Consider the following 26,027-nt stretch of genomic DNA (forward strand, 5'->3'; position numbering starts at 1 on the left):
ATATTTTTTTCAGTTGCAGAGGTGTTAACTGTATGGAAACAAGAACTGACAAAAACCTGGGAGAATTCTCTGTTTGCAAAAATGAAAACAGTTGAAGACAACATTAAAGAGACAAATGAAACAATCATCAGGGAAATTAAGGTGATTTCAGAGCAGCTGGAGGTCTTAAAGGAAGGTGTGCCTATATGTCAAAATTGTGCAAGTGTTAATGTAAGTGGCCAATATTCAGCAGAGTTACTTGTACCACCCAAAGATAGAATTGTATTGAGCAACCAACTGACTTCACCGCCAGAGTCGCATATTTTGAAGAAAACACCAACTTCGGACGTGTTCGCCGCCTTCAGCGAAAATGGACCAGACCAAACCGCGATGAACACCTCCGATGATTCAGCGCCAGTTGAGGAAGAATCGTCATTTCATTACCCCCCCGTGCCAAAGAGCAAGTTGTCAATGTGCCATTTGGAAAATGTGGAAACGTATGCAGCTTTGGCCAGTGGAGCGCCAGGCGCAGGAAAGGTCTCGCCCATTACTGAAGCTACCTCAGCAGAGGCTGCTGCTGGAGATGTGTTTGGAGCGTTCGAAAATCGACAGAGAACGAGGGAGCGCAAGCAAAAGAGCCCCACTAAAAAGAAGGGCACCGTATATTATCACACGCGCGACCACAAACTCCGCTCTACGGAATCTGCCTTATGCAAGAAAATGAAACCCATGCATATCCGAAAACGGCGGAGCTCAGCGAAGAAAGTAAAATCCATGGGTGGAGATGCTGTGATCAGTGAGTATCCTTCCGTAGTCAACAGGAAGACAATAAAAAGAAGCATGTGCCATGGAAGACTTTGACAACATTACCACTGAGAACCCAAGTGTCAAACAAGATTGCAAGAAAATGTTCCTAAAACCAAGGGCACGTGTCATGTACGTTTGTTGAACTCTTTCACACCATATGTGGCTAACCGTGCTAATTGGAGGTGCAGTATCAGGTCCATTCCATAAGCTGAGCACCGTGATAATCTCCGTAATCATCTTCTTCTCCATCCCGTCCCTCCTCTATAGCCCAATTCATAATTTCTCAGCACCCTCTGTTAGGTCACTCATTCCTCACTGTCACTCATTCCTCAGCGATTAAAAACGGAGGACTCAAGGGCGATGTGGTGGCTAGGAGATGTTAACTCCCTCGCCTGGTGTACAGGAGGTCGTGGCTTCGATCTCAACCTTGACGTCTGCTGTGTATTTGGAGTCTGCGTCTCTCTCCCCTCGTGATCATATGGATTTTTCTCCGAGTCCATCAGTTTTTCCCTCCACATTTACAATTAACGTCACCCGTTTAGATTTTTTGGCTGTTATAAAGTACCACGTGATAAGACACTAAGTTGGGCTATCATTTGTGGTTAGGTCACTTTTGAAAAAGAGCTACATAGCTCAGTGGGCCTTACCTGGTAGAATAAAAAGTACTTTTTTATAGTTTAGTTTCAATCCTTGCACTGCCCCTGCCAACTGCATAATTTCATTGTCATCGTTATGCAAGCTACGTCAAGAGCTCTGAGTGAAGGTGATCTATATGTATGTTGAGAACCTGCTAGTAGGTTCCAGAAGGGGGGCGTGGCCAGGGCGGAGCAAGGTCACGCTGGGAGCATAAGAGGGAGCCCTGAGCGAGAGCTCAGGGCTGTTGCTGAAAGTGGATCCCCTCGCTGTACTCCTGTTCGTCACCATCGTCGCCGCCATCTTCACCATGACTGGGAGCCGCTAGCTAGACAGCCTGCCAACTGTACTAGCTAGATAGTGCCGCCGACAGTAGACGGCTGTGTGTAATATATAAATAGTGTGCACCCACGTAGGGTGCGTGTAGTCCCCTTTGTGTGCTAGAATAACAAAGGTGCCTCAAATTATCCCTGTCTCCGAACTGCGTCACTACATACATTATATTCGGTAGAAATTTTGTGTTCTACCAACATTCCAACTTCAGCCGAATTTGTGCTTTGTATCAGGGTAATAATTATAATCGGAGTTAAAGGAGGCATGGGCACTGAAAATAAAACCAGATGCCTCCTTATCTAGATGTGTAATATAGGCATTCCATGAAACGTCTAAAAGTGTCATTCCAAGAAAATGTATGGTCTTACTGTGGATGAGAATATGTTTAAATATTTAGGAAGGAACTGTTGAATTGCCAGCCTAATGTGATATTTTAATTCACCGAGTTGAACGTGATTGGGTTTTTGTGACCCCCAATCAAGATTCATGTTCAACTCCGTCGTGACTGATAGTGAAGTATCTGTGTGTTGGTAGGAACCTCCTGGTTACACCAGCCCACAGGGGATTATTGTGTCCGTCCATCCGTCGTGCATCCAAAAATGGGAGGCGTGGGGCTGGGTGGAGAGGGGAGGGTGGGGAGGGGCTGGGTGGGGAGGGAGAGGCTGGGTGGGGAGGGTGGGGCTGGGTGGGGAGGGGAGGGTGGGGAGGGGCTGGGTGGGGAGGGTGGGGAGGGGCTGGGTGGGGAGGGTGGGGAGGGGCTGGGTGGGGAGGGGTTGGTTACCCCGTGGTGCCCTTATAAAACTCAACGTTTAACCTACTCACGCAGGCTTATGCCCGCCCTCACAGTCGGGCATATTTGCGGAATACATCACGCCGCCGTTGACCCTGGCCATTTACCGAGCAACCCAACGTTCCTACCAGCTCCCTCCGCAGGAATGTGTTCGGGGCAGCAGCACCTGTGTGAGAGAGCTCGAATCCCCAGGGTGTATCGGTTGAATAGCTGCTGCCAGCAGTTTTTTTTCTCTTGAGTGGAATGGTTTCGAGGTAGTTAGGGATTTAGTTTTTAGTTTTACGTGTTTATGGGAATTACAACCGCTTATTTCTACTCGCGCAATGAAGTTCCATTCGCTCGATCACGGTATATTCAATTTGTATCCGCGTTATGTTATATCTAATTGACGTTATGAAAACACCACACATTATAGGAAGGAGAACAGACTGTATATTTAGATAGACGAACGTTCAGTTTACGAAACTTCACGTTCACGCAAGTGACACATTATGGACACTGTTCAAACAATGAAATCGAATTTCCGCGTTAACAAACTTTCACTACCGCACGCGCCATGAGATCATCAAACGAGAAGCACCCGGGAGACTGCATCATCATCCATCCACGATAGCGTCGCATTGTCTCTGCAGTGCAACAGTAGCGCCTCCACATCGCCTGTCCAGCCATTCCAACATGCAGCAGATCTTCCGTGTCCTTGGGTTTTTTCCTCCACATTTAGAAACATGTGTTTAGAGTATTTGGCTGATGAGGTAAGAGTTGGTGGATCACCACACAACAGATATAATGTTGCTAGCCTCCCTTTTCGTAGGCATGGAGGTGCAATGCCCCTGGCTTGCCAAGCAGAATGCAGTCCATCAAGGTGTGTACTGAGATCATCGGTTTCTTCTGTACGTGATACACCATGGTATACACACAATAGCATACGCAATACCATACACACAATAATAACCACGTTAACATACACACAATACCAGAAACACCCTACTATACACATCATGGTATACACACAATACCATACACACCATGCTATACACACAATACCATACACAATACCATACACACCGTACTATACACACCATGCTATACACACAATAGCATACACAGTGCTGTGTGTTTGGTATTGTGTTGTTTGGTATTGTGTGTGTACCATGCTATGTATGGTATTGTGTGTATACCATAGTGTATGGTGTGTATAGTCGGCTGTTTACAGAATTGTATGTATGGTATTGTGTCTATGGTATTGTGTGTAAAGCATGGTGTGTATGGTATTGTGTGCGTGGTATTGTGTATATAGCATGGTGTGTATGGTATTGTGCGGTTTTAATGGGGTTTTATGAAAGGCCGGTACTGCACAGCTGCCATATTTTCTGTCTGTCTGCTACAGCAGAGGTGTAGGGAATTCCAACAAGACCTACGTCTCTGCTTTATTGACCTGGTCAAGGCCTATGATACCATCAGTAGGCCTGGGCTCTGGGTTGTTCTGCGCGCTTTCAGAGTTCCTGACCCTCTGCTCACGATCATTAAGGACCTTCATGATGGCGAGCGGGCTTGGGTAAAACTACGTGGCCGGGAGTCGGAGCCATTATCTGTACACCTTGGGGGTGCGACAGGGATGTCCTCTGGCTCCCACATTATTTAACATCTATTTTGACCACGTAGTTCATGAAGCCTTCAATAGCTGTACCGGAGGAATTTCCATCTGGTACAGATACAATGAGGCTGATCGATGCCTGGGTGCGGTCAAGGGATGGCTCCCTATTGCTCAACCATGTTATGTATGCTGATGATCTGGTAATTGCTGCTCACTCAGGAGTTGGAGGCGCTGCTGCTGAACCTGGAGCTTGCCACTAAGAGGTGGGACCTTACCATCAGCCCCACCAAAACTAAGCACCTGACTGGGTATTTGTACCATTGGACACTCCATGCCCACAACTCACAAATGGTGATGGGGTGGTTGTGGAGAGAGTGGAGAGTTTCCCATACCTGGGCAGTGTGCTCATGACCGGCTCCGGTTTTACAGCAGAGGTTTCACTCCGAATCAGTCGAGCGGCATTATCTTTTCATCGGTTGCGTAATGCTGTGTGGAAGCTACCTGGTCTGTCGCTCCGCATGAAGCTTCAGGTCTTCTCGGTCAGTCATTCTCTCCCTTCTCTACGCTTGTGAAACGTGGACCCCCCTAATGGAACATCTTCGCCAGTTAGAGGCATTTAGGCTGGCCTGCCTACGATCCATCCTGGGTTTAACCAGGCTGGATTGTGTGAGGAGCTCAAAAATCCTTGAAAGATGTGGACAAAGTCCCATCGGTGAGCCCTTCCGGCAGGCAAGGCTGTGTTGGCTGGGCTATGTAGCCTGCATGCCCAGCCACCACATGTGTAAACAGCTTTTGTTCGGCCGGATCGTGGGGGTTAAACGGGCGCGGCACGGGCTAGATGGAGTGATGTGGTACAGGAGGATGTGGAGCTGAGTGGCCTCTGTGAAGGAGGCTCGTGAAGGATGCTACTGGGCAGTTGGAGGCAATCGTCCTCCAACAACAACGGAGGGCGAACGAGCGACACTCACAACGAGCGGCGCGCCGGGTGGCTAAAGCACAGCAAGTTGGCACAGTAGGGGGCACAGGTGGTGCATCAGCCAGTCGTCTCAGTCAGTCGACCTGTGGCATCTGGGTCTGCCCCGTGACCTACTGCCAGCGGGCGTTCAACACTTCACGTGGCCTCAAGGTGCACATAGCCTGGCATGAGCGTCGTGGTGACGTCACCGCCACTTAGTGCCGAATGGCGGTTGTTTTATGGTATTGTGTGATATTTTTTACACTTTTCATTCTTTTTATATCTACGTGACTTTACCGAGACACAATGAATGTACATTAATAATGTTTGCGTGCAGACAACACGTTTTTCTATTCCTTGCTTCTTTCACTCAACTCATGTACATACAAACCTGGCATTTCATTCATCACCTTGCAAATTTTTATATAAAGCTTTTGTGACTGCAGTAATTCATATTTTTAGCTCTTTCGGTAAAGTCACGTTGAAGGAAAACAATAAAATAATAAAATATATAAAACAAAAAAATTTCTCACGACGTTTCGACCATAACACAAACGGTCATCATCAGGTGTGAAAACCAACGGCAAGAAATATTTTTAAGAAGTGGCGGTTTGCATTTATTTATTTTTAAACGGTGTTTGTATTTTTTTTTTAAAAACGTTAGCACCACGGGCAGCGATTTGGCAGTTTGTTTAGAAGGACGAGTCCATCTATGTTCTGAAAAGAGGAGGGGGGAGACGAAAAATTAATGTATGCTGTCTGAAAGCCACCGTAAGCGTGAACAATCACATATTTTCGTTTGTGCTCAGAACTAATAATTAATTAATAACTTGGTCTAAACTGATACATTTGTGTCAAATCACGTTGATAGAAACCTATTTTTAAAATAATCACCTTGCTAATATTACAGTTATAATGCTTGTGTGCGGACAACTAATATTTCTGTTCCTTGCTTCTTCCGCTAAACTCATGTACATAGAAAGTGTGTGTAAGTCGATGTGTGTGTTGTCTTTTTCGCCCGGGCAACACCGGGTACTTACACCTAGTACTCTATAAAAGTTTAACATACATGCAGAATTGTGGGTGGGGGTGACAAACTCTCCGAATTTCTAGTTCACTTTAGGGTGCCACAGAAGCTGGGAGATGTTAACTACCTCACCTAGTTTGTAGGAGGTCCGTGGGTTTGGTTCCGAACCTGACGCCTGTATATTTGGGGTTTGCATCACTCTCGCTCGCTCCCTCTCGCTCCCTTGGTCGTGGGAATTTTTCTCTCCACATTTCGAAACATGTGTTTAAGAGTATTTCTCTGCTATAAATGTCCACGTGATAAGTGACTTAATTGAGATATCATGTGGCCAGGTCGCTTCTGAAAAAGAGCTATATAGCTCAGTGGGCCTTAATTGGTAAAATAAAAAAAATTAAACGAGCTCGCCCCGGATAGTACAGATAAGGCAGAGTGCTGGCACAACTCGAACACACTCTTACACCGAACACACCGTGACACGACTGCGCTCAAATACACAATCACAAACTCACGCTCGGCCATTTCATACACAGATTGTCAGTCACTTGCCCATGCATCAACTGTATCAGATAGGCGTCGTGCCACGCTGGTACCACTTCCTACGGTCGAATGTTTATCCATGCAGTAGCCTGGTGTTAGCATAACCAACATTTGAACCTTATGGCGGAACCCCAGGGTCCCATAAGCCTCCGGCTCTCGCACATATTTTCATGTAAAAAAAAACTTTGCTCTTTTTAACCAATGGGTTTGAAGGATGGTGGCAAGTATTGTCTTGTTAAACTATGCCTTTAAAACTGAAAACTACTTACCTGCAGTACCTCGATTTCAATACACTATCGAAAAATAATTTACACCCCTCTGTCAATCATCGTGTTTGTAAGTGTGGATTTGTGAACACACTTTGTAAACAGTACATAAAATAGTACGCGTTTTCAATGCACTGTTCATATTGTAACAAGCGTTTATACCAATGTTACTCTACAGAGTAGTGGGGCGCCGCTCCTCTTATCCACATTGATATGAGCGGTATGTAGAGACTATGGCTTAACCGCAAAAAAAACCCTATATGTATAATATTCTTGGTTCTTTCGGGAAAGTCACGCAGAAGGGAAACGTGACTTTCCCGAAAGAACCAAGAATATGAATCACTGCAGTCACGAAAGCTTTAAATCAAAACCCTATATGATTAGATGCAATGTAGCATCGGAATTTCACATCGTATACTGTCCGTATATACACTTACCTGCAGTTTCGAGCACAGGCCCATAGGGGTGCCACCCTGAGCTGGGGAAGGTCGGAGCGAGCCAGACCGTTTAGGGGCCGGGTTCTCCCCCCCAGACCCCAGGTGAGGGGCTGGGGGGGTTCTTCCAGAGTCCCCTGGAAGGTTTCAGAGAGGGGGCGGTACTGGGGGCGGAGAGTCCCCGGGAAGTGTATAAAAGGGGCACCTCAAGCACAGCCCGGAGCAGTGTTCCAAAGACGAAGAAAGAAGAGCAGCCTAGCTAGGACCCCGGGACCCGACGTCCTTAGAAGGCCGGGGCCAAGCGCGGACCAGTGGTCAGGACCCGTACCTTGGCTGGGTCGGGTCAGAGGAGCTCCCTAGCTAGGACCCTGGGACCTTGAGCCCGACATCCTTGTAAGAGCCGGGCCTAGCTCGGACCAGTGCTCAGGACCCGTACCTTGGATGGGTCGGGTCAGTTAGCCTCCCCTAGGACACAGATAGCCGGAGGGCTGAGAGCCAGGTTAACCCAGTGTGAGGGCATGCCAGCCCAGAGGCTGTACCTCCCTAGATAGTGGGAGTTAAGGGGAGTCTTGTTAAAGTTTATAAATAAACCGTGTTGCCTCTAAGACGTCTCCAGTCTCCGTGGAACCCACTACACATACGAACAAGAGAATAATGATCAAACAGGAGGAATTAATGGTGCAAAGCATCTCATCTGTTAAATATCTGCAGGTGATAGGATTGTCATTGATTGATTCTGGCGGCAGACTTTGGTCAGTCACAAATAATAATGAAGATAAGAGAGCAGTGTCACTGTATTATGCAATCCGTTATGATAAATAATGGACTTAAGTCGTGTCGGCAGTTTGAGCAGCTTTGGATAATACTTATGATACTGCCCATACCCGAGCATGGAGTGCATTTGCTTGTTCAGCTCTTCTGCGCATTCGTCCTCGCCGCTACGCTTGCACATGACAACAGAATGATCCGCGCCAGGTGGGTCGCTGCGTTTATGTGCGCAGTGGGGCGGAGTAGCCAAAAATAAATTAAGATTTTGACTTCCGATTTAAAGCTTTCGTGACTGCAGTGATTCATATTCTTGGTTCTTTCGGTAAAGTCACGTTGAAGGGAAAACAATAGAATAATAAATATATAAAACAATAAAATTTTCACGACGTTTCGACTGCAACACAAGCAGCCGTTGGTTTTCACACCTGATGATGACTGCTTGTGTTGCAGTCGAAACGTCGCGAGAATTTTATTGTTTTATATATTTTATTATTTTATTGTTTTCCCTTCAACGTGACTTTACCGAAAGAACCAAGAATATATATTTTGACTTCCGTTTATTCAGGACCCTGGGGTGCCGCAAAAAGGTTCATTTAGGGCCGAATTGCATCGGTGTGAGATGAGGGAAGCCCCTGCACAATCAGCTGTGGCTTACTTCTGTGCACTAGCTAGAAGTCCCGCTTACACTAAGCTAAACTATTTTTTATTTTACCAGGTAAGGCCCACTGAGCTATATTGCTCTTGTTAGAAGCGACCTGGCTATCACAAATGATAGCTCAGTGAAGTGGCTTATCACGCGAAAATGTATAAGTCAAATAGCCTAAATGCACGTTGATTCTAAATGTGGAAGGAAAAAAACGGAGGACCCGGAGACAAATCCACACCTCCACGGGAAGAATGCAAACTCCAAATAAACAGCAGGCATCAGTCAGGATCGAACCCATGAACTCCTGCATACCAGTTTGTGGAGACGATTAGCTCTCTGCATGCGGAACCAATCTAACCCTATCAATTATCCCGGCACTATTGAAAAACTTGCGTGCAAATGTTTTTTCGAATTATTTGACAAAGAGCCACTCTGCTACAATTTCATTGCCGCACGAGGAGAGATTGTGTGCCACACCTGTGGGGCAGTGTTAAATAACTGCAGGACAGTTCGCTATTAAATACGTGAACATTATCATGAAAACACAAAACATGCTTCTAAAGCTTCTAGAAGTTCTCTCAAAATCCCTCATCTCTTTATTTCCTAATTTTATCTCCTTCACTGGACCTCGTTTTCATCGGGCCACTCCTGCGTAGGCGCCGTGCCCGTGTCGTATCTGCGCATGTACACGCTCAACAAATGTTGACGTATATGTGCCCGCCATGTGTGGGAGCGCATGCTAATGGCGTGCACTATTGGACTGCACTACGTTGGTGCTCAGCTGCTCGCCTTCCCTGGTTGTGCACGTGTGTCCGGACTGCACGGTCTGCCGAACCCACCGGACTACGGCTTTGGGCGCCACGCTGCTACCGCTGTCATCACTTCTTCATCAACCTCCACAGGTCAAAATGTTGGTCGGAGTTCACCCGAACCCAGGTCCTGCTTGCTTCTCTCACCTTGACCTCCTCGACCTTCATTACGCCGCGACTCTGCACTATCTACACGACACCAGCCTCATCTCCAAGCTCGCCGACCTCGGCCTCCTCTATGGTCGTCACCATCATCATCGTCGGTCCCGTGGCTGCAGGGGTGGCAGGAGCTGTGATTCCCGGAAAAACTCTCCACTTACTACAAAGAACCCTGGACCAAGGTTTCATCACACTCATTCACCTACCTTGTCCTTCATTTGCCTCGTCCTACTAAATTCCCGCTTAATCACAAATAAATCTGTACTTATCTACGATATCATCCATGATCACCAAATTGATCTGCTCATCATCGAGACCTGGTTCATACCAGACATCCCTCCCGCTCTTACAGCAGAAGTTTCTTCCCCCGGTTACAGCATCTTTCGTGTCCCTCACGCGATGGATCGCCAAGGCGGGGGCCTGGCTGTCATTTTCTAACAATATTTTCATCAAACCTCTCTAATAATTATCGATCATTTCATCCACCTACGAATTTCAGTCACTGTTCCTCATCACTATAACCTGTTTTTTCACTCAAACTCATCTACCGTCCCCCAGAAGGAAGCATCTCCATGTTCCTCAGTGAGCTCTCGAATCTCATCGATTACTTACCCAGATCACCGCACAGGTTCACATTCGCTGGTGATTTGAACTGCCCGGTCCTTCCATACATTCCATTGATAAATGCTTGGCTGACCTATGAGTCTGCCACAACCTGGCCGTTGTAAACTGGCCCACTCGAACCTCTCCCACTTATATTGAGAGCATACTGGACCTAATAATTTAATCTGACTCGGACCGTCACATCTCCATATCTAGCCAGTCTAAGGTCACCTTCTCGGATCACCATTCCGTCCTCACACATCTCCACTCACCCAAGCCACCTGCTGCAAACTCATCCTGCATTACTCATAACCTGAAGGGCATTGACCATCGCACCCTCAGGCTCTCACTTGCAAACATCCAATCCATTGCATCAACTTCTCTTGACCCAAACATCTGTGCCAACCAAGCAGAACAAGACCTCAGGGCCGCTCTGAACAAAGTCGCACCACTTAAAATTAAGGTCAGTCAGATCATCATCTCACTACTCGCTTTGGCTGTCTGCAGATGCCATCCTGACAAAGCATCACAGGAGATGATGTGAGCACACCCGAGTGTGCAGCAGTCTGGCATCTGATCCGAGTCGTTTATAAAGCTGCCTGTTAGACCAGCAAACATAATTTCCTTGCCACTTGTGCCACCTATGTGTAGTGACATATAATGGGTCACTACGGCACCTAGCGCCAGTTACTGATTGGTAGTGTAATAGCCCACTCTGCCAGCAGGGTGTGCTATGTAATGGAAAAGGGTCCCTAAGGGGCATGGTTCTGGTGGCTGGCAGAGAGAGGGCATCTGAGGACATAGCAGCCCAGTTGGCTGGCAAGGGCACGTGACAGGACAGGGTAATGATGTGGGCCAAAGGTGACAGAAGGGACACGTGGTGTATGGCCCAGAATCTTATGGCAAGTTCCAGAAGGGGGCGTGGCTGAGGGCAGAGCCAGGCCACGCTGGGGGGCATAAAAGGTAGGTCCCGGGGTCCCATTCGGGCTGTCTGCTGGAATGGAACCTGCCGTGCTACGTCTTCTCCTCGGGCTCCGGTCTTCGTGCTCGGCATCTTGGGTCAGACAGTGTGCCAACTGACCTGACCCGTTTATGTAGTTACCCCGTGGTAGTTTCTGGTTACGTAGTTATCTCGTTGTGGTTACGTTTATATAGTTACCCCATTGTGGTCTTAGAATAAACGCATTGCGTCCTGAGTTAAGTGTATCTGAACGGATTCACTTGGCTTCAAGACAGTGACATTTTGAAATTTACCTATTTTCAATGAGAAAACGGGTGAATTCGTGTTTTTTTGTTCACGTAAAGTCCTGGTCACAAAAGCCAAGTTTATGGGGAATAATAGCCATTTTCTATACTTTTTAGGCATAAGCAATTCAAAAAAGTAACATTTAGTGTAATGATGCATCCTTTTGGGACATGCTTTATGTAAAAAAAACACATGTATCGTTCCGGATGACCGCTGCAAGCATGATCATGAGTTTTGATTATAGTGTGCTGATCTTTAAAGGTGTATTGAAAAATGTTGATACTGCTACTGATACTCCTGCTGTTATGGAGTGACGCATGCAGCCAGCGATGGCTGCAAAGTTTGGTCATACATGTTACGTATATCGTTTCTTGTTGAATTTGAATCACAGTTCCTATGATCACTTTTACATTGTTTTTAAAGCTTTATTTTGGTGATTTTAAAAACGTTTCGGTTTAGCCATGTTTGTAGTAGTACAGAGTTAGCCTGATAACTTTAATCTAAATTGTCTCATGGTTGTTATTGTTTGACTTGCATCCCACTGGGAATTTTGCACACAGCATTGAAACAGGGGTGGAGCCAGGGGGGTGACAGGGTAGACAATTGTCACCCCCGAAAAAAAATAGAAAATCTGAAACATTCTGCGTATAAGTGTACGACACTCAGTCTGGCGGACTCTGTGCAACTGCATTGTCAGTGTGTCGCCAACCAATGGCGTAGGGTATAGCCGATTTCTCATTCAATCATTCTTGAAATTAAAATTTGTTGAATGTCACCCCAGGCTGAAAATCCTGGCTCCGCCCCTGCGTTGAAATACGGTGTTTTTTCTGGAAGACTTTGCTATTTTTTCCTGGATTTTTCTGTTGCGTGTAGTCACTTTAAGATGTTTCTTGTTCATTCTAGATTTTAAGTTTTCGTGACTGGAGGGATCCATACTTTTTGGTTCTTTCGGTAAAGTCACGTAGGTATAAAATAAAATAAATCACGTTTCGGGTGCAACACAAGCGTCCGTCATCAGGTGTGACAACCAAAGCAAGAAACAATTGCTGAAGTGGGCCAAAGGGGTGCTTGTATCAAGAGGCGATATAGGTAAGAGAGGGGGGGCGGAGCCAGTGAGGAGAGACAGAGAGGGTGGAGGTGTGGGGTAGGGGGAATGGGGTGCTGAAAGAACGAGAATGCCGGGGATGGGCAGTAACTGGGGCTGGGAGTAGGAGAAAACAAGCACGGCAAAATGCCGGGGCTGGGAAGCGGGGCTGGGAGTAGGAGACTGAAAAAACTGGAGATGCGGATATGAAGGCAAACTATGAAGCAGTTAAGGTTTTACCTGGTTAATAACAACCTTCCAATGATTGCTCAATTTGTATCCATCTTCTCGGGTGAAGTTATGTCTGTGTTTATATATTTGGATGGCTTCATGAACAAACCTTTGATAGTAGCCGGAAGGTTTGCAGAGCACCTTGGTCTCGGAAAAAACAATGTCATGAGAGCCCACAGCGTTATAGCAATGGTCAGGTACGGCGGAGGTATTAGTCCTGCCGTGTTTCAGATCTGCCTTGTGCTCGCGAACATGGTCCGACACATGCCGTTTTGTTTCCCCAATGTAACAATCACCACCGGAGCAACTTAGTTTGTAGACTCCCGGATATTGCATGTCACGAATGACATCCTTCACAGATGGGATTAGATCACGGATTTTGTGTACTGTACTGAATCGGACCTGGATCTTGTGTTTGTTTAAGATTTTGGCAATCTCTTTGGTAATGTCTGCTATGTATGGTAACGTGATGGTTTTGATCGGCGTCTCAGGGGGTTGTTTCTCCATGGTTAGAGAAACAGCTTTGCGGATAATCCGGTCCGAATATCCATTCATCTTAAGGGCCTGGTGAATGGATATTCAGACCGCATTATCCGATTATAGTGGGGCCCCTATTTCACGCGACGCTCCTAATGACCGTGTGCGGAATATAACCAAGACCTCTGCCGGTATATTTCAAATGTATAGGGTTTACTTAGAATTCAATCTCTACACAAATCTTACATTGTCAAAGGGCAACAGGCTTACTACTTCCCCGGAGGAGTGCACGCATCACAAGCCACTATACCAACCCAAATGACCCTCACAACAAAACAACAACCAACACCGTCATACAACAACCAGACGACCACGGCTTCACCGACTTTCTCCACCACGAATGCTGGGAGGGAAAAACCTGCTGAGCAAAACCCCAAAGGCACGCCCAAAGCATCGCCCGGCTCAGAAAGAGAACACTATCAGTGAATCAGTCCCCTTTAAACTCGAGCAGAATCAGTCCCAGCCATCGAGCAGGATCAGTCCCAGCCACCTCGAGCAGGATCAGTCCCAGCCACCTGAAGCAGGATCAGTCCCAGCCACCTGAAGCAGGATCAGTCCCGGCCATCGAGCAGGATCAGTCCCAGCCACCTCGAGCAGGATCAGTCCCAGCCACCTCGAGCAGGATCAGTCCCAGCCACTTTTGAGCAGGATCAGTCCGGCCATTGAGCAGGATCAGTCCCAGCCACCTCGAGCAGGATCAGTCCGGCCATCGAGCAGGATCAGCAGACCAATTTGAGCTGGATCAGTAGTGGAATAAAATCCCACCCGCCTCAGTCTCCATCTCCAGCACAGCAGCCGCCGCAAACAAGGCGAGGAGCGGAATGAAATCCCCTGCCCCCTTCCCTTGGTTCCCCGCGGCAGGGCCTTTTATTCAATCACACCCTTGGACCCTTCCTTCATTTGATTAGCACAGCATGCCCACGAGTCAATCTAATCCCACACACCTGCAACCACTTTCACACAAAGCCACCCCTGCACGTCCCTCGCTTCTCCCCAATCAAAGAAACACCCTGCCCCCCAAAGCTATCACTCTGACTGCCACACTAAGTACCCAGGAACAAAAATTATGTTAGAGTGTAATCATTACTGGTGCTGGCATGAGCAGAAATCGAACACCTGCCGCCCCAACTACTCTGCTTTGTCCAAGAAGTCCACCCATACCTCCACCTTCACAACATGCTGGGGGTCGTTTCTCGCTCCGTGATAGTTTGGATTCTCCTCCTCCCGCTTCACGCAACCTCCATCCACCCGAAGGTCTGGTCCTGGAGTTGAATATTGAGATTCTTCCTTCAGTCCTTCTAATTTCACCTTCACTCCTTCATCGTCCACCTTCACTCCTTCACATTCCACCTTGACTTCTGGCCACGTTTCAAAGTCTGCATTCTCATCTGGTTCCCGTTTCACTGGAAACTGACTCATTGTAGAACTCTTTGTGGAACTTTGACTCTCATTTAGCAATGTCACTTTGTGCTTCCCCTGGATATGCTCAGGTCCGTTTCCGACTTCTGACCGTGCATTCGTTTGACTAGGCACGGTGCACTTAAAGTGCTTCTCGTCAGCATGTGTTCTCTGATGCTTGTGAAGATATGCCGACCGTGTAAAAGCCTTCCCGCACATGTTACACATGAAGGGTTTATCCCCTGTGTGTATTTTCTGATGTGCATCAAGATTTGATTTCCGTGAAAATGACTTTCCACACATGGTGCACTTGAAGGGTTTAACTCCTGTGTGCATCTTCCCATGTGCATCCAGATGTGCCGACTGCACAAACGCCTTCCCACACACGGTGCATTTGAAGGGCTTCTCGCCTGTGTGTATTTTCTTATGCTTGTGAAGATATGATGACCGTGTAAATGCCTTTCCACACACGATGCACTTGAAGGGCTTATCGCCAGTGTGTGTCTTCATATGCAAGTCAAGATTTAATGGCCATCCAAATGCCTTCCCACACACAGTGCACCTGAAGAGCTTCTCAGCAATGTGAATTTTGTGATGTCTGTTAAGAAGATAATTCTCTGCAAATCCTTTCCCGCAAACGGTGCACTTGAAGGGCTTATTGCCAGTGTGTATTGTATGATGTATGTCTAGAACTGATAACCGCGAAAATGACTTTCCACACACAGTGCACTTGAATAGATTCTCTCCTGTGTGTATTTTCCGATGCACATCAAGATTTGATTTCCGTGAAAATGACTTTCCACACATGGTGCACTTGAAGGCTTTTTCTCCTGTGTGTGCTCGCTTACTCTTTGGTTCTTTCGGTGCTCGCTTGTTACAATTAGAAGTTCCTGACCATGCAAAGGCTTTGCCAGGCACAGTGCACTTGAAGTGCTTCATCCCTGTGTGTGTTCTCTGATGCTTGTGAAGATACGACGACCGTGTATACGCCTTCCCGCACATGGTGCACTTGAAAGGTTTTTCGCCCGTGTGCGTCTTCCCATGTGTGTCAAGATGTGATGATTGTACAAACGCCTTTCCACACACGGTGCACTTGAAGGGCTTCTCGCCTGTGTGTATTTTCTGATGTCTGCTAAGAGTAGCTGACCGCGTAAATGCTTTCCCACACACGGTGCACCTGAATGGCTTATCGCCAGTATGCGTCTTCATATGCAAGTCAAGATTTGATGGCCATCCAAATGCCTTCCCACAAATAGTGCACCTGAAGAGCTTCTCGGCAATGTGGATTTTCTGATGCCTGTTAAGATGTGATGTCTCTGCAAATCCTTTTCCACAAACGGTGCACTTCAAGGGCTTATTGCCAGTGTGTGTTGTATAATGTACGTTAAGAATTGACAAACGGCTAAACGCCTTCCCGCACACGGTGCACTTGAACGGCTTCTCTCCTACGTGTATTCTCTGATGCACAAAAAGGTTTGACGACTGTGTAAAGGACTTTCCACACACATTGCATTTGAAGGGCTTCTCTCCCGTGTGCGTTTTCTGGTGTCTGCTAAGATTTGACAACTCTGCAAACACCTTCCCACACACAGTGCACCTGAAAGGCTTCTCTCCTGTGTGTGTCTTCTCATGTCTGCCGAGATGCGATGACTGTGTGAACGCTATCCCACAAACGGTGCACTTGAAGGGCTGCTCGTCCTTGTGTGTTTCCTGGTGATTCTTCATCACACCGATGTCATCCGTGCTGTATGTACACTTGCCGCATTGGTAACTCTTCGCAACTGGCTTTGCCGAGTGTCTCTTCTCCATCAATGGGATTGATTCTGCAGATAGTCACAAATTTCCAACAATATACATCAATATGCATACACATCATGTGCGAGCACACTCCGTACGCTCACAGACAATATAGGAATACATCACACACGAATACAGCTCGCTATCACACCTTACGCCACAGTGGCTAGAAGATGCTAACTACCTCACCTGGCATACAGGAGATTGTGGGTTCGATCCTGGCGCCAACACCTGTTGTATATTTGGAATTTACATGTTCTACCCATGGTTGTGTGGATTTTCCTCTGGGTCCTCCAGTTTTTCCCTCCATATTTAGAATCAACGTCACACGTTGAGAGTATTTAGTTGCTATACATTTCCACATGATGAGCCACGTGATTGAGCTACATTTTGTGGTCAGGTCGCTTCTGAATAAGATTTACATAGCTCAGTGGGCCTTAGCTGGTAAAGTAAAAACAAAAACCATAGCCCAATGCGGCGGGTCCGGTTACGTTTCTGAATATTGCCGCAATCGGAAAATCTGCAACCCGTAAACTTGAAGGGAAATGGGAAATCTCTGCTTTGGTTCCTGGCTTGTCATACGTAAAACCTTCCTGCTTTGATTTTCCCTTACCCTGCACCGATCCAGACACGAAATGGGAAGTTTTTTAACGTAAAATATGATTAATATTTTATAGTGTGAAGTTGGCACATTAGGAGGTTGTTGTATATATAGGCCTTTTTCCAAGAATGAATATTAAAAATTAATTCTGCCAATTTTTTTATAATAATAATAAATAAAACACCGCCACCTCCCACAAGCACCAAGCAGCTGGAGGTCGTAAAAGGCCATTAAATAATAAACTCCGGGGCAAAGAGAGGTTAGCGACTATCTGCAAAATCTCCAGATTGCCAAAGGACCACATACCATGACCTGCTTGACACTTTTGACAGTTCACAAACATATCCAGAATCACAGGCACAGACACAGAGCACAGGGCAAACAGACATTATAACTGATTTTTTTGTTACGGAAAAAGTTGAGGCTTGGCTATAAGAATAAGTCGACATTATAGACTGCAGTATTCCTTATATTATTTCTTATTGTATCTTTCTATCTACATGACTTTACCAAGAGAACCAAAGTACATGAGTTCCTACAATCACAAAAACTTAAGTCCAAACTAAGCCTCGGGATATCTCTGACTTCGAGAATAAAAAGCACGGATCCCTGGATGCAGACAGGGAGCAAAAGTTAATACAACCCTTGAAATACTGGAGGTAACATCTAATGGTACATTAGAAATCTTTGTTAAACATAAACCAAATAATAATCACAAGAGATAAGACTTGGGGTAATTCATTAGAGGTACAAGAAAATAGGTCAACCACACAAGACCAGATAATATGTATTCCATGAAATCAGAGCCTTCCCGGCCACCTTTGTCTTCCAACAATTTGACACAAACACATGGGAGCCATAAAATACGCATGAAGGAAGAGTGCCTCCCCTCCCTAATAGGAGAAACCATGAAGAGAGGGGTTGGGAATGCAAACAAACAAAATGTGATGGTAAAACAGTCAGTCAAAGGTAAAAAGGGGGGGGGGGGCAGCCAGGCCGCTGCTGCTGTGGCATCTGTTTTTTTTCCTCTCTCGCAAGAGACGCGGAGAGAGGAGAGAATTTCACATTTAAGCTCGGCAAGAGACAGCGAGACAGCAGCTCGGAAGAGGACAGCAAGCCAGCTCCGAGGCATGGCCTCGAGACATTAGCAATGGGTGCTGTGTCCCGCAGAGAAGAGGGGCGAGGTGATGTTAGGTGCTGAGTTCGGCATGGACCGACAGAGTATCGCTGAAAGTTTATTCTACATTCATCCTGATGTTTTGAATCGCTTGCAGAATCGAGGATTGCGATAAGCTGTATCGTATTAAGCTATCAGAGTTGTGTAAGAGGTGTGCAAATACAATTTTCTAGTTTTGAGAGTGAGTGATCCAGCTCGACAATTCAGCTCGACAATTCATCTCGACAAGGGACAGCTTGGCGATCGACAGAAGAGGGCGGAAAGCGGCAGGCTCCGGGGTGGGCCCCGCAATCAACCGAGGATGGCAAGGCCTATAGAGTAGCGATGTGTCACTGAGTGTGAGTTCAGAGCTGAAAGACGAAGTATCGCTAAAATAGTTTTAATCTACATCGAGTGCCAGCTCCCAGCAGCAGCTGCAGCCCGAGAGAAAGAGTGACGAGCGACGAAAGCAATCGTCCACCGCGGGAGAGCACGCAGCAGTAGAGAGTGCGCAACCAGCGCAACAAGCACAACCAGCGCAACCAAGCAAGGGTGCCAGCTGCCAACGGGCAATCGTTGTGCCGACTCGGCTCATCCAGCAGGGGAAAGAGCCTGACCAGCCGCCCGTGAGCAAGAGTGTCAGCGGACCAGCAGCAAGCGTGATCGAGCATCTTCAAGGACCAGCAACGTGCCGACGCAGCTCCTCCAGCAGTGGAAAGAGCCTGTATCTGCCAGCGGACGAGCAGCTAAGCCGACGCCCCGAGCAAAAAAAAGCAACAAAGCCATTTGTATGACCTTCCCCCACACCCACACCCTCACGACGCATTGCCCGGCATCTGCTTTACGCAAAGAATTGAACAAGTGGCAAAGAAGACACAACACGCATATCGGGACAAATAAGATTGTTCCAAAAAGTATCTTTGTGTTTCAAGAAGGGTTGACATTCCAAGGTGGTGTATTAAATATCAACTGATCATGAAGAACATTGCTGCCCATTGAGTTATGTGGATACGGTCATTTAGAAGTATTTTAGTCGTTAGTTTTTTTTTAATTGCATAATCTTGCCGATGAATCTATTGACGTATACATTTGCCTTTGGGGTATAATATATTTTATTGCCTTTTGTTTAGAATATCGTTGCATGCCTGTGTTAAAGACTTTCCCTATCACCAACTAAGCTCGTGTTACACGGTGGAATTAATCATATGTGCGGTTGCCAAAGTGAAACAACGCACCCGTTGATGGTTAAATTTACTGCTCACTGAGGGAAATTCCCCGATGGTACCGGGGGTAATTCCAAGCATGAGAGTTTGCATATTAGGGTGTTAAGGTTTCGTTTAGAAATTAAAATTGCTTAACACAGAAGTGTTTTAGTGTTTCTTTCCTGAGTTCATGCATAATAATCTTAATTATAAGAACTGTATCCTGCATTGAGATTTGAATTTGGAGACCTGACATAAACACACTAATACATTTTTATTTAAAGCTTTCGTGACTGCAGTAATTCATATTATAAAATAATAAAATATATATAATAAAATATATTTTATTCTTTTATTGTTTCCCTTCAACGTGACTTTACCGAAAGAGCTAAATAATATACACTAATACATAATCAGTAAATGTTAAAGCGAGAATAATTGTATTATACCGATCGATAATACAAACCTAGACAGCGAAGCCGAGTTTAATCTGGCATACTTACAGCACACCTGCATAACTTCACACGATTAATTGTACGATCCCGATTGATAATAATACCCTCGACAACGAGGTCTAGCCTAATTATACTAACGGCTGGCATTAGCAGTACATTAACCACTGCACTAACGCTCCCGACACTACACACACGAGAATACTCACACAATGTGCATACTCATTACACACTAGAACACAAAGTACACCAACAGAAAATATCCTGTTCGTGCAAGTACTCATAGCCAGCATCTACTCATGCTGGCATGGCACACAGGGATGTAGCGTGGCCAGTACCACACCCGACTGTCAGTCTCTCCAAAAATGTTTACGAACTGCAAGAGGTAATTATTTAAGGCCAAGTCGACCCACGAGAGGTCCAGGACCGGCTCATATATTCACTGCCACCGATGTTGGCTGAGTGGAAATCAAACTCTGTCCACGGAGTTGGTCACAAAATGCGTTATACACTGAGCCACTGCTCCCCACATTCGCCTGTCGCATGCACGTGACAAAATGATACACAGTCTATAGACGATTTAAAGCTTTCGTGACTGCAGGGATTCATATTCTTGGTTCTTTCGGTAAACTCTACGTGACTTTACCGAAAGAACCAAGAATATATAGTCTATAGATGGCCAGAGACAACGGCGGTCGGGCGTGGTCTGGCCGCAGACCCCCTGATGCAGGGGTCACCACGATGTCAGTCCATCAGGCCAGCTGACGGTACTTGAATTTGGTTGATAGAACGTATGGAACACGAGACGTTGTGATACAATTTAAATATTATGTTTGGAATACTAGGAGATCTTCACACGTGCAGAGACCTCCTGACTGCTATGTGCCTTAAATTTACTATTTTAAATTTTAAATTATTGTATCTAGATTTTCTTGTTTATTGTAATGTTTGCTTATTTCGTGCCATCCCAAGTCCTTCCCCGGCTCGTGGTAGCTCCGCCTATGCTCTGACGTTACCATGGTTTCCATGGCAACACACACAAACACGCATCTTTCCCGCCCCCAGATTTTCCGGCTGTCAACACAGGTCCGACGCTCCAAAAATATTTACTTCTTTTTGCCTGTCATCCATTTTATAGGTATGTAACAAGGATTTCTTTGTTTGACAGTGATAGGTAAGTGAACTACAAGTGTGATTAGAGGTCATAAAGTAACAAACATAGAATAACAATGCCATAGAAGCCTTGTGTTATTACGAAAATATTATCCCCAGCTCAGAAAAATTCCCCGGTCAAGGTGTTAATCGAGCTGGTCTCTAGGCTATTTATTTAGGCCCGCCCTATTTATATATTTTGTAAACCTTATTATGTGATATATTCTATTACCAAAGGTACCTATAAACTTTATATGCACCTTTGGTGATCCGTAGCTTCACCAGTGACCCCTGAATCCTCTGCTTTTCTTGTGTTTCAATAGGAAACAATTCAATGTCTTTTTCATTTTCAGATCCCGTTTTCTTCACCCTTCATTATGGCTACTAAGAAAAGAAAAGTGGACGCCGAGTGTCGCGTTTTCAATGAAGAATGGGGAGTAAAGTACTTCTTTGTGGAAAGAAAGGACCAGAAAGCTAGTTGCGTAATATGCAGCGAAAGTGTTGCCATTTTGAAAGAGTACAATCTTCGGCGTCACTATGAAACAAAACATCTATCAACATATTCAAAGTTTTCTGGAAAGTTACGCTCTGAGAAATATGAGTCCATGAAACGTGGTTTAGAAACTCAAAGAAATCTCTTCACGAGAAAGTTTGCTGAAAATAAATCTTTCACTCGTACAAGTTACAAAATAGTGCATAAGATGGCAGAACGAGGAAAACCGTTTACTGATGGCAACTTCATCAAAGAGTCTATGGTGGAAGCAGCAAATGACTTGTCCTGAGAAAGCCGATTTGTTTGGAAGTATCAGCCTTTCGGCAAGTTCAGTTGTGCGGAGAACAGAATAACTTGGAGGGCACATAGTGCTACAGATACGCGAGAAAGCTAGGAACTTGTGGTATTCTCTGGCGCTGGATGAATCTACTGATCTCTCGAGTACGTCACAACTTCTCGTGTTCATTTGTGGTGTCAATTTGGACTTTCAGATAATGGAAGAGTTGGCATCCGTTTGCAGCATGCATGGAACAACAACTGGAAAAGACTTTTCATGGAAGTACAAAAAACTTTGCAAGACTATAACCTTCAGTGGAGTCAGCTTCGAGGTGTGACAGTTGATGGAGGAAAAAACATGGCTGGAGTGAGGAAGGGTCTGGTGGGGCAGATCAAGACTCAGTTGGGAGATTTGCAAATTCCAGGCGCTCTGTTCATACATTGCATCATACATCTGCAAGCACTCTGTGGGAAAGACTTAGATATTTCTTGTGTACTGAAATCAGTCTTTTCTGCTGTGAACTTCATTCGGGGACATACACTCAATCACCATCAGTTCCAGGCTTTTTTTGAAGAAATGGATTCTGATTTCTGTGACTTGCCTTATCACACAGCAGTGAGGTGGCTCAGCTGCGGTAAAGTCCTGTTTCGTTTTTACAAGCTCCGAAACGAAATAGATGTTTTTCTCACTGAAAAAAGATTCAGCTGATCCACAGCTGTCAGATCCTACCTGGCTGTCAAAGTTGCCATTTTTGGTTGACATCACATCCCACATGAATGAACTGAACTTGAAACTTCAGGGAAAGGATAACCTCGTCTGTGATCTCTACAGAATCATCTAAATTTTTTGGAGAAAGCTTTCATTGTTTGAAGCACAACTGGAAGGAGAAAGCTTCTCTCATTTTCACTGTTTCAAAGAGTTTTGCGCTACAATCGCTGAAGATGTCAACCTCGATTTTCTGAAAAAGATTCTTCGTGGATTGAAAAAGCATTTTTTGAAGAGATTTTCAGATCTTGACAGAATTGAGAGTGACATTCTTCTGTTCCAGAATCCGTTTGATTGTAACCTTGATGATGTGCCAGTTGAACTACAGTTGGAGCTCATTGATTTGCAAGCAAATTACTTGTTGAAAGAGAAGCACAGAGAAGGAAAACTTGTTGAATTTTACCGCTGCTTACCTGATGTTGAGTTTCCGAAACTGAAGAAATTTGCCGCTGGTATGGCATCAGTGTTTGGAACAACTTATGTCTGTGAGCAAAAATTTTCAAAAATGAAGTATGTGAAGTCAACACATCAAACGAGATTGACTGATGAACATTTGAAAGCAATTCTCTTGATTCGATGCAGCAATTCCAAACCAAACATTGATGATATCTTGAAAGCCAAACGTCAGTTTCACAAATCTCACTAACTTTATTTGCTGCTTAGTTTGTGAGATTCGGATATGTGCACACTAGATCTGATGTAACTATCTTTTTGCTAACGTCGCCTTCTTTAATAACTTTTTAGTAAATAAATGTTGGTTGTCTTTGTTTTTTATGCATAGCACGCCACTCACCCATGATTAACATGGAATGCTAAACTTAGTTTTTCGTCTTTTTCCCCGAGCTTTCGTTCTGGCTTGCAAGTATTGAACAGAATGATTATGCGGCCCGCGCTCGTCATTCTTTCAGTTATCACTGTGAAAAAAGTTTGGTGACCCCTGCCCTGATGTATCATGCAATAGGGGGTTGCTAGCAGCACTTGCCCCAACAGTCTGTTAAGGCTATAGGGTGCATCTTTGTCTTTATCTTATGTGTGATGGAGTGGCGTTTGTATGTTCTACCCCCGTCTTGTGTGGGATTCGTCCAGGTTGTTTTTGTATCTTCTAATAGCTAAACCCACAAACAACGTAGCTGGTTTTGCCCACAACATGCCCTGATGAAATAATAACCGGAACATTACTCAATTGGATTAAATTCGGTAAAATCTTCCCTTACTGCAGAAAACTTGGCAGGAGCCTCTTGATAAAGTCTTGAATCTTTACAAGACTCTGCTCAGTAACGTAAAGCAGTAAGCCAGGCCGAAATAAATTACAAGCAAAGCAAGACAACAGCGGACAAGCTGTTGTCTGGCTGGGACCCACATTGTCACGTTTGAAAATTACCACCTCGACATCGATTCACAGTTACTACTCAATTGATATTCACACAAAATAAAGAAGCTAGGCTTTTTAGAGTAAACATACGTAAAGAAAATGTTTGTCGGGCAATGCATATTTTTTCCCCAAGAGTACGTGTGGTTAACGCAGACTTGATGCCTTGAAAAAAGTATCTATTTTGTGTTTGAACATTTTAATACCTGTTTTATTGCCATATAGAGTAAAACCTATTCTTATCGTTTCATCATTTTGATATTGGCAAAAAGGTCCCAAAGATAAAATTGCTCAACCCGTGCTATAAATGCTCTGAAACATGTGGCATTGTCTTTGTACTGTTCGCCTTTTGTCGTTCTCTGGCCTAACACTGGTGAGACTAGGCCATAAAGAAGGCTGTCTCTGGTGTAGGCCAATTAGTTACAAAGACAATGCATATATTTTGATTTAAAGCTTTCGTGACTGCAGGGATTCATATTCTTGGTTCTTTCGGTAAAGTCACGTAGAAGGGAAACAATAAAATAATAAAAACACAAGAAAATGTTCTTGTGTTTTCACACCTGATGATGATTGCTTGTGTTGCAGTCGAAACGTCGTGAGAATTTAATTGTTTGATATTTTTTACTATTCTATTGTTTCCCCTCTACGTGACTTTACCGAAAGAACCAATAATATAATGCATATATTACCAAAACATGTTTTGCCACAATTTGTGTGGTTAATGTTGATTTGATGCCTTACAAAAGGCATCTATTGTTTAAACATTTTAACACCTATATTCTTAGTTCTTTCGGTAAAGTCACGTTGAAGGGAATAATATCTATTTGTGACTTTACCGAAAGAACTAAGAATATGAATTACTGCAGTCACGAAAGCTTTAAATCAAAATTTTAACACCTGTTTTATTATCAGAAAGGGTAAAACCTATTCAGGTTGTATGATCTCACCCTGGTCTACAGCGTGAGAGTAGAGTTCGTATGATTTCCCCATTCTACAGAGTGAGAGGGTGATTGAGTGGAGTTTGTATATTTTCCAGCTGTTCTACAGACTGAGAATGATTGGAGTTTGTATGTTTTTCTACATAGCGAGTTTGTATGATCTCCCCCATGTGCTGCAAAGTGAGTGAGTGGAGTTTATAAGTTCTCCCCGTTATAGAGTGGAGTTTGTATGATCTACCCATGTTCTGCATGGGGTTTATCCACGTTCTCTGCTTTCCTCCCAAAGTAAAAAAAACCCCATACACAATAAAGGGAACTCTGCTGCATTACGATTCGTAGTGGACGCTCCGTATAGCAGGGCGCATCACTGTTACCTCCTCTATGGCATGCCTGGGCAAAGGTCATTGGACGTGAGAAGACATTTCCACTGCAGGGCCATTCTCAATGGCAAGGCTACGGTCCCCGTAGATAGGCTCTTTATTTGTCTGAACTCTTGTTACCGATGCATGGATAGGCCTGCATCTCTAGGCCTCACGTTAACATGTTATAACCCATACTTGCTGCTACTGAATTGATATCCTTACGAGCCAGACAGAGGAGCTAAGGCTGTACCTGATGAAACAACCATCAAAGACAAAGATCCCCGGTATAGGCTTAAGAGACTGTAAGGGCCAAGTGATGTTAGCGAGCACAACAACCATCACCACCACAACAACCAACACCACAACGATGTGAAATTATCTACCTCGGGTGAGAGCGGCAGCAGCAGAGATCCACGGAGTCGACTCCCTTACGCCACCGATCTAAATAAACTCAAACTCTACAAGAACTCTCCTCGCCAATACCAACAATCGCTGTTCGGCACAAAGGGACCGGCGGCACCACCACGCACGGACCGCCTGTACCTCACTCCGCGTGACGTCACCACTCCGTGTGACGTAATCGGAGGTGTACCCCACTAGTGACGGCATGTCACCCCCTCACCCCCG

The 26,027-nt window shown here is 45.3% G+C and overlaps 2 protein-coding genes across 2 annotated transcripts in view; one reads left to right on the top strand and one right to left on the bottom strand.

Moving 5' to 3' along the window:
- LOC116955323 (uncharacterized) overlaps nt 1-2,371 on the top strand; it is a 30,934-nt gene extending 28,563 nt beyond the window's left edge. Inside the window, exon 5 of the mRNA XM_032976343.2 lies at nt 14-2,371. Coding sequence (XP_032832234.2) covers nt 14-840 — 827 coding nt within the window. The 3' untranslated portion in view covers nt 841-2,371. The remainder of the gene's footprint in view (nt 1-13) is intronic.
- A 580-nt stretch (nt 2,372-2,951) lies between these two features.
- LOC116955423 (uncharacterized) lies at nt 2,952-25,951 on the bottom strand. The gene is made up of 2 exons (XM_032976498.2): nt 25,784-25,951; nt 2,952-16,659 (listed from the first exon to the last, which is right to left on the bottom strand). Exon 2 carries the CDS (start codon nt 16,643-16,645, stop codon nt 14,567-14,569), a length of 2,079 nt encoding a protein of 692 aa, XP_032832389.2. The 5' UTR covers nt 16,646-16,659; nt 25,784-25,951; the 3' UTR covers nt 2,952-14,566.
- Between the last annotated feature and the right edge of the window lie 76 nt (nt 25,952-26,027).

Source organism: Petromyzon marinus, chromosome 59 (genome assembly GCF_048934315.1).
Source record: "Petromyzon marinus isolate PM22_M1 ecotype Great Lakes invasive population chromosome 59, UKy_Petmar_22M1.pri1.0, whole genome shotgun sequence".
NCBI classification, from domain to species: Eukaryota; Metazoa; Chordata; class Hyperoartia; order Petromyzontiformes; family Petromyzontidae; genus Petromyzon; species Petromyzon marinus.

What these genes read in the sequence shown, in the direction of transcription:
- LOC116955423 (XM_032976498.2), bottom strand. Translation starts at nt 16,645, where the DNA reads ATGGAGAAGAGACACTCGGCAAAGCCAGTTGCGAAGAGTTACCAATGC.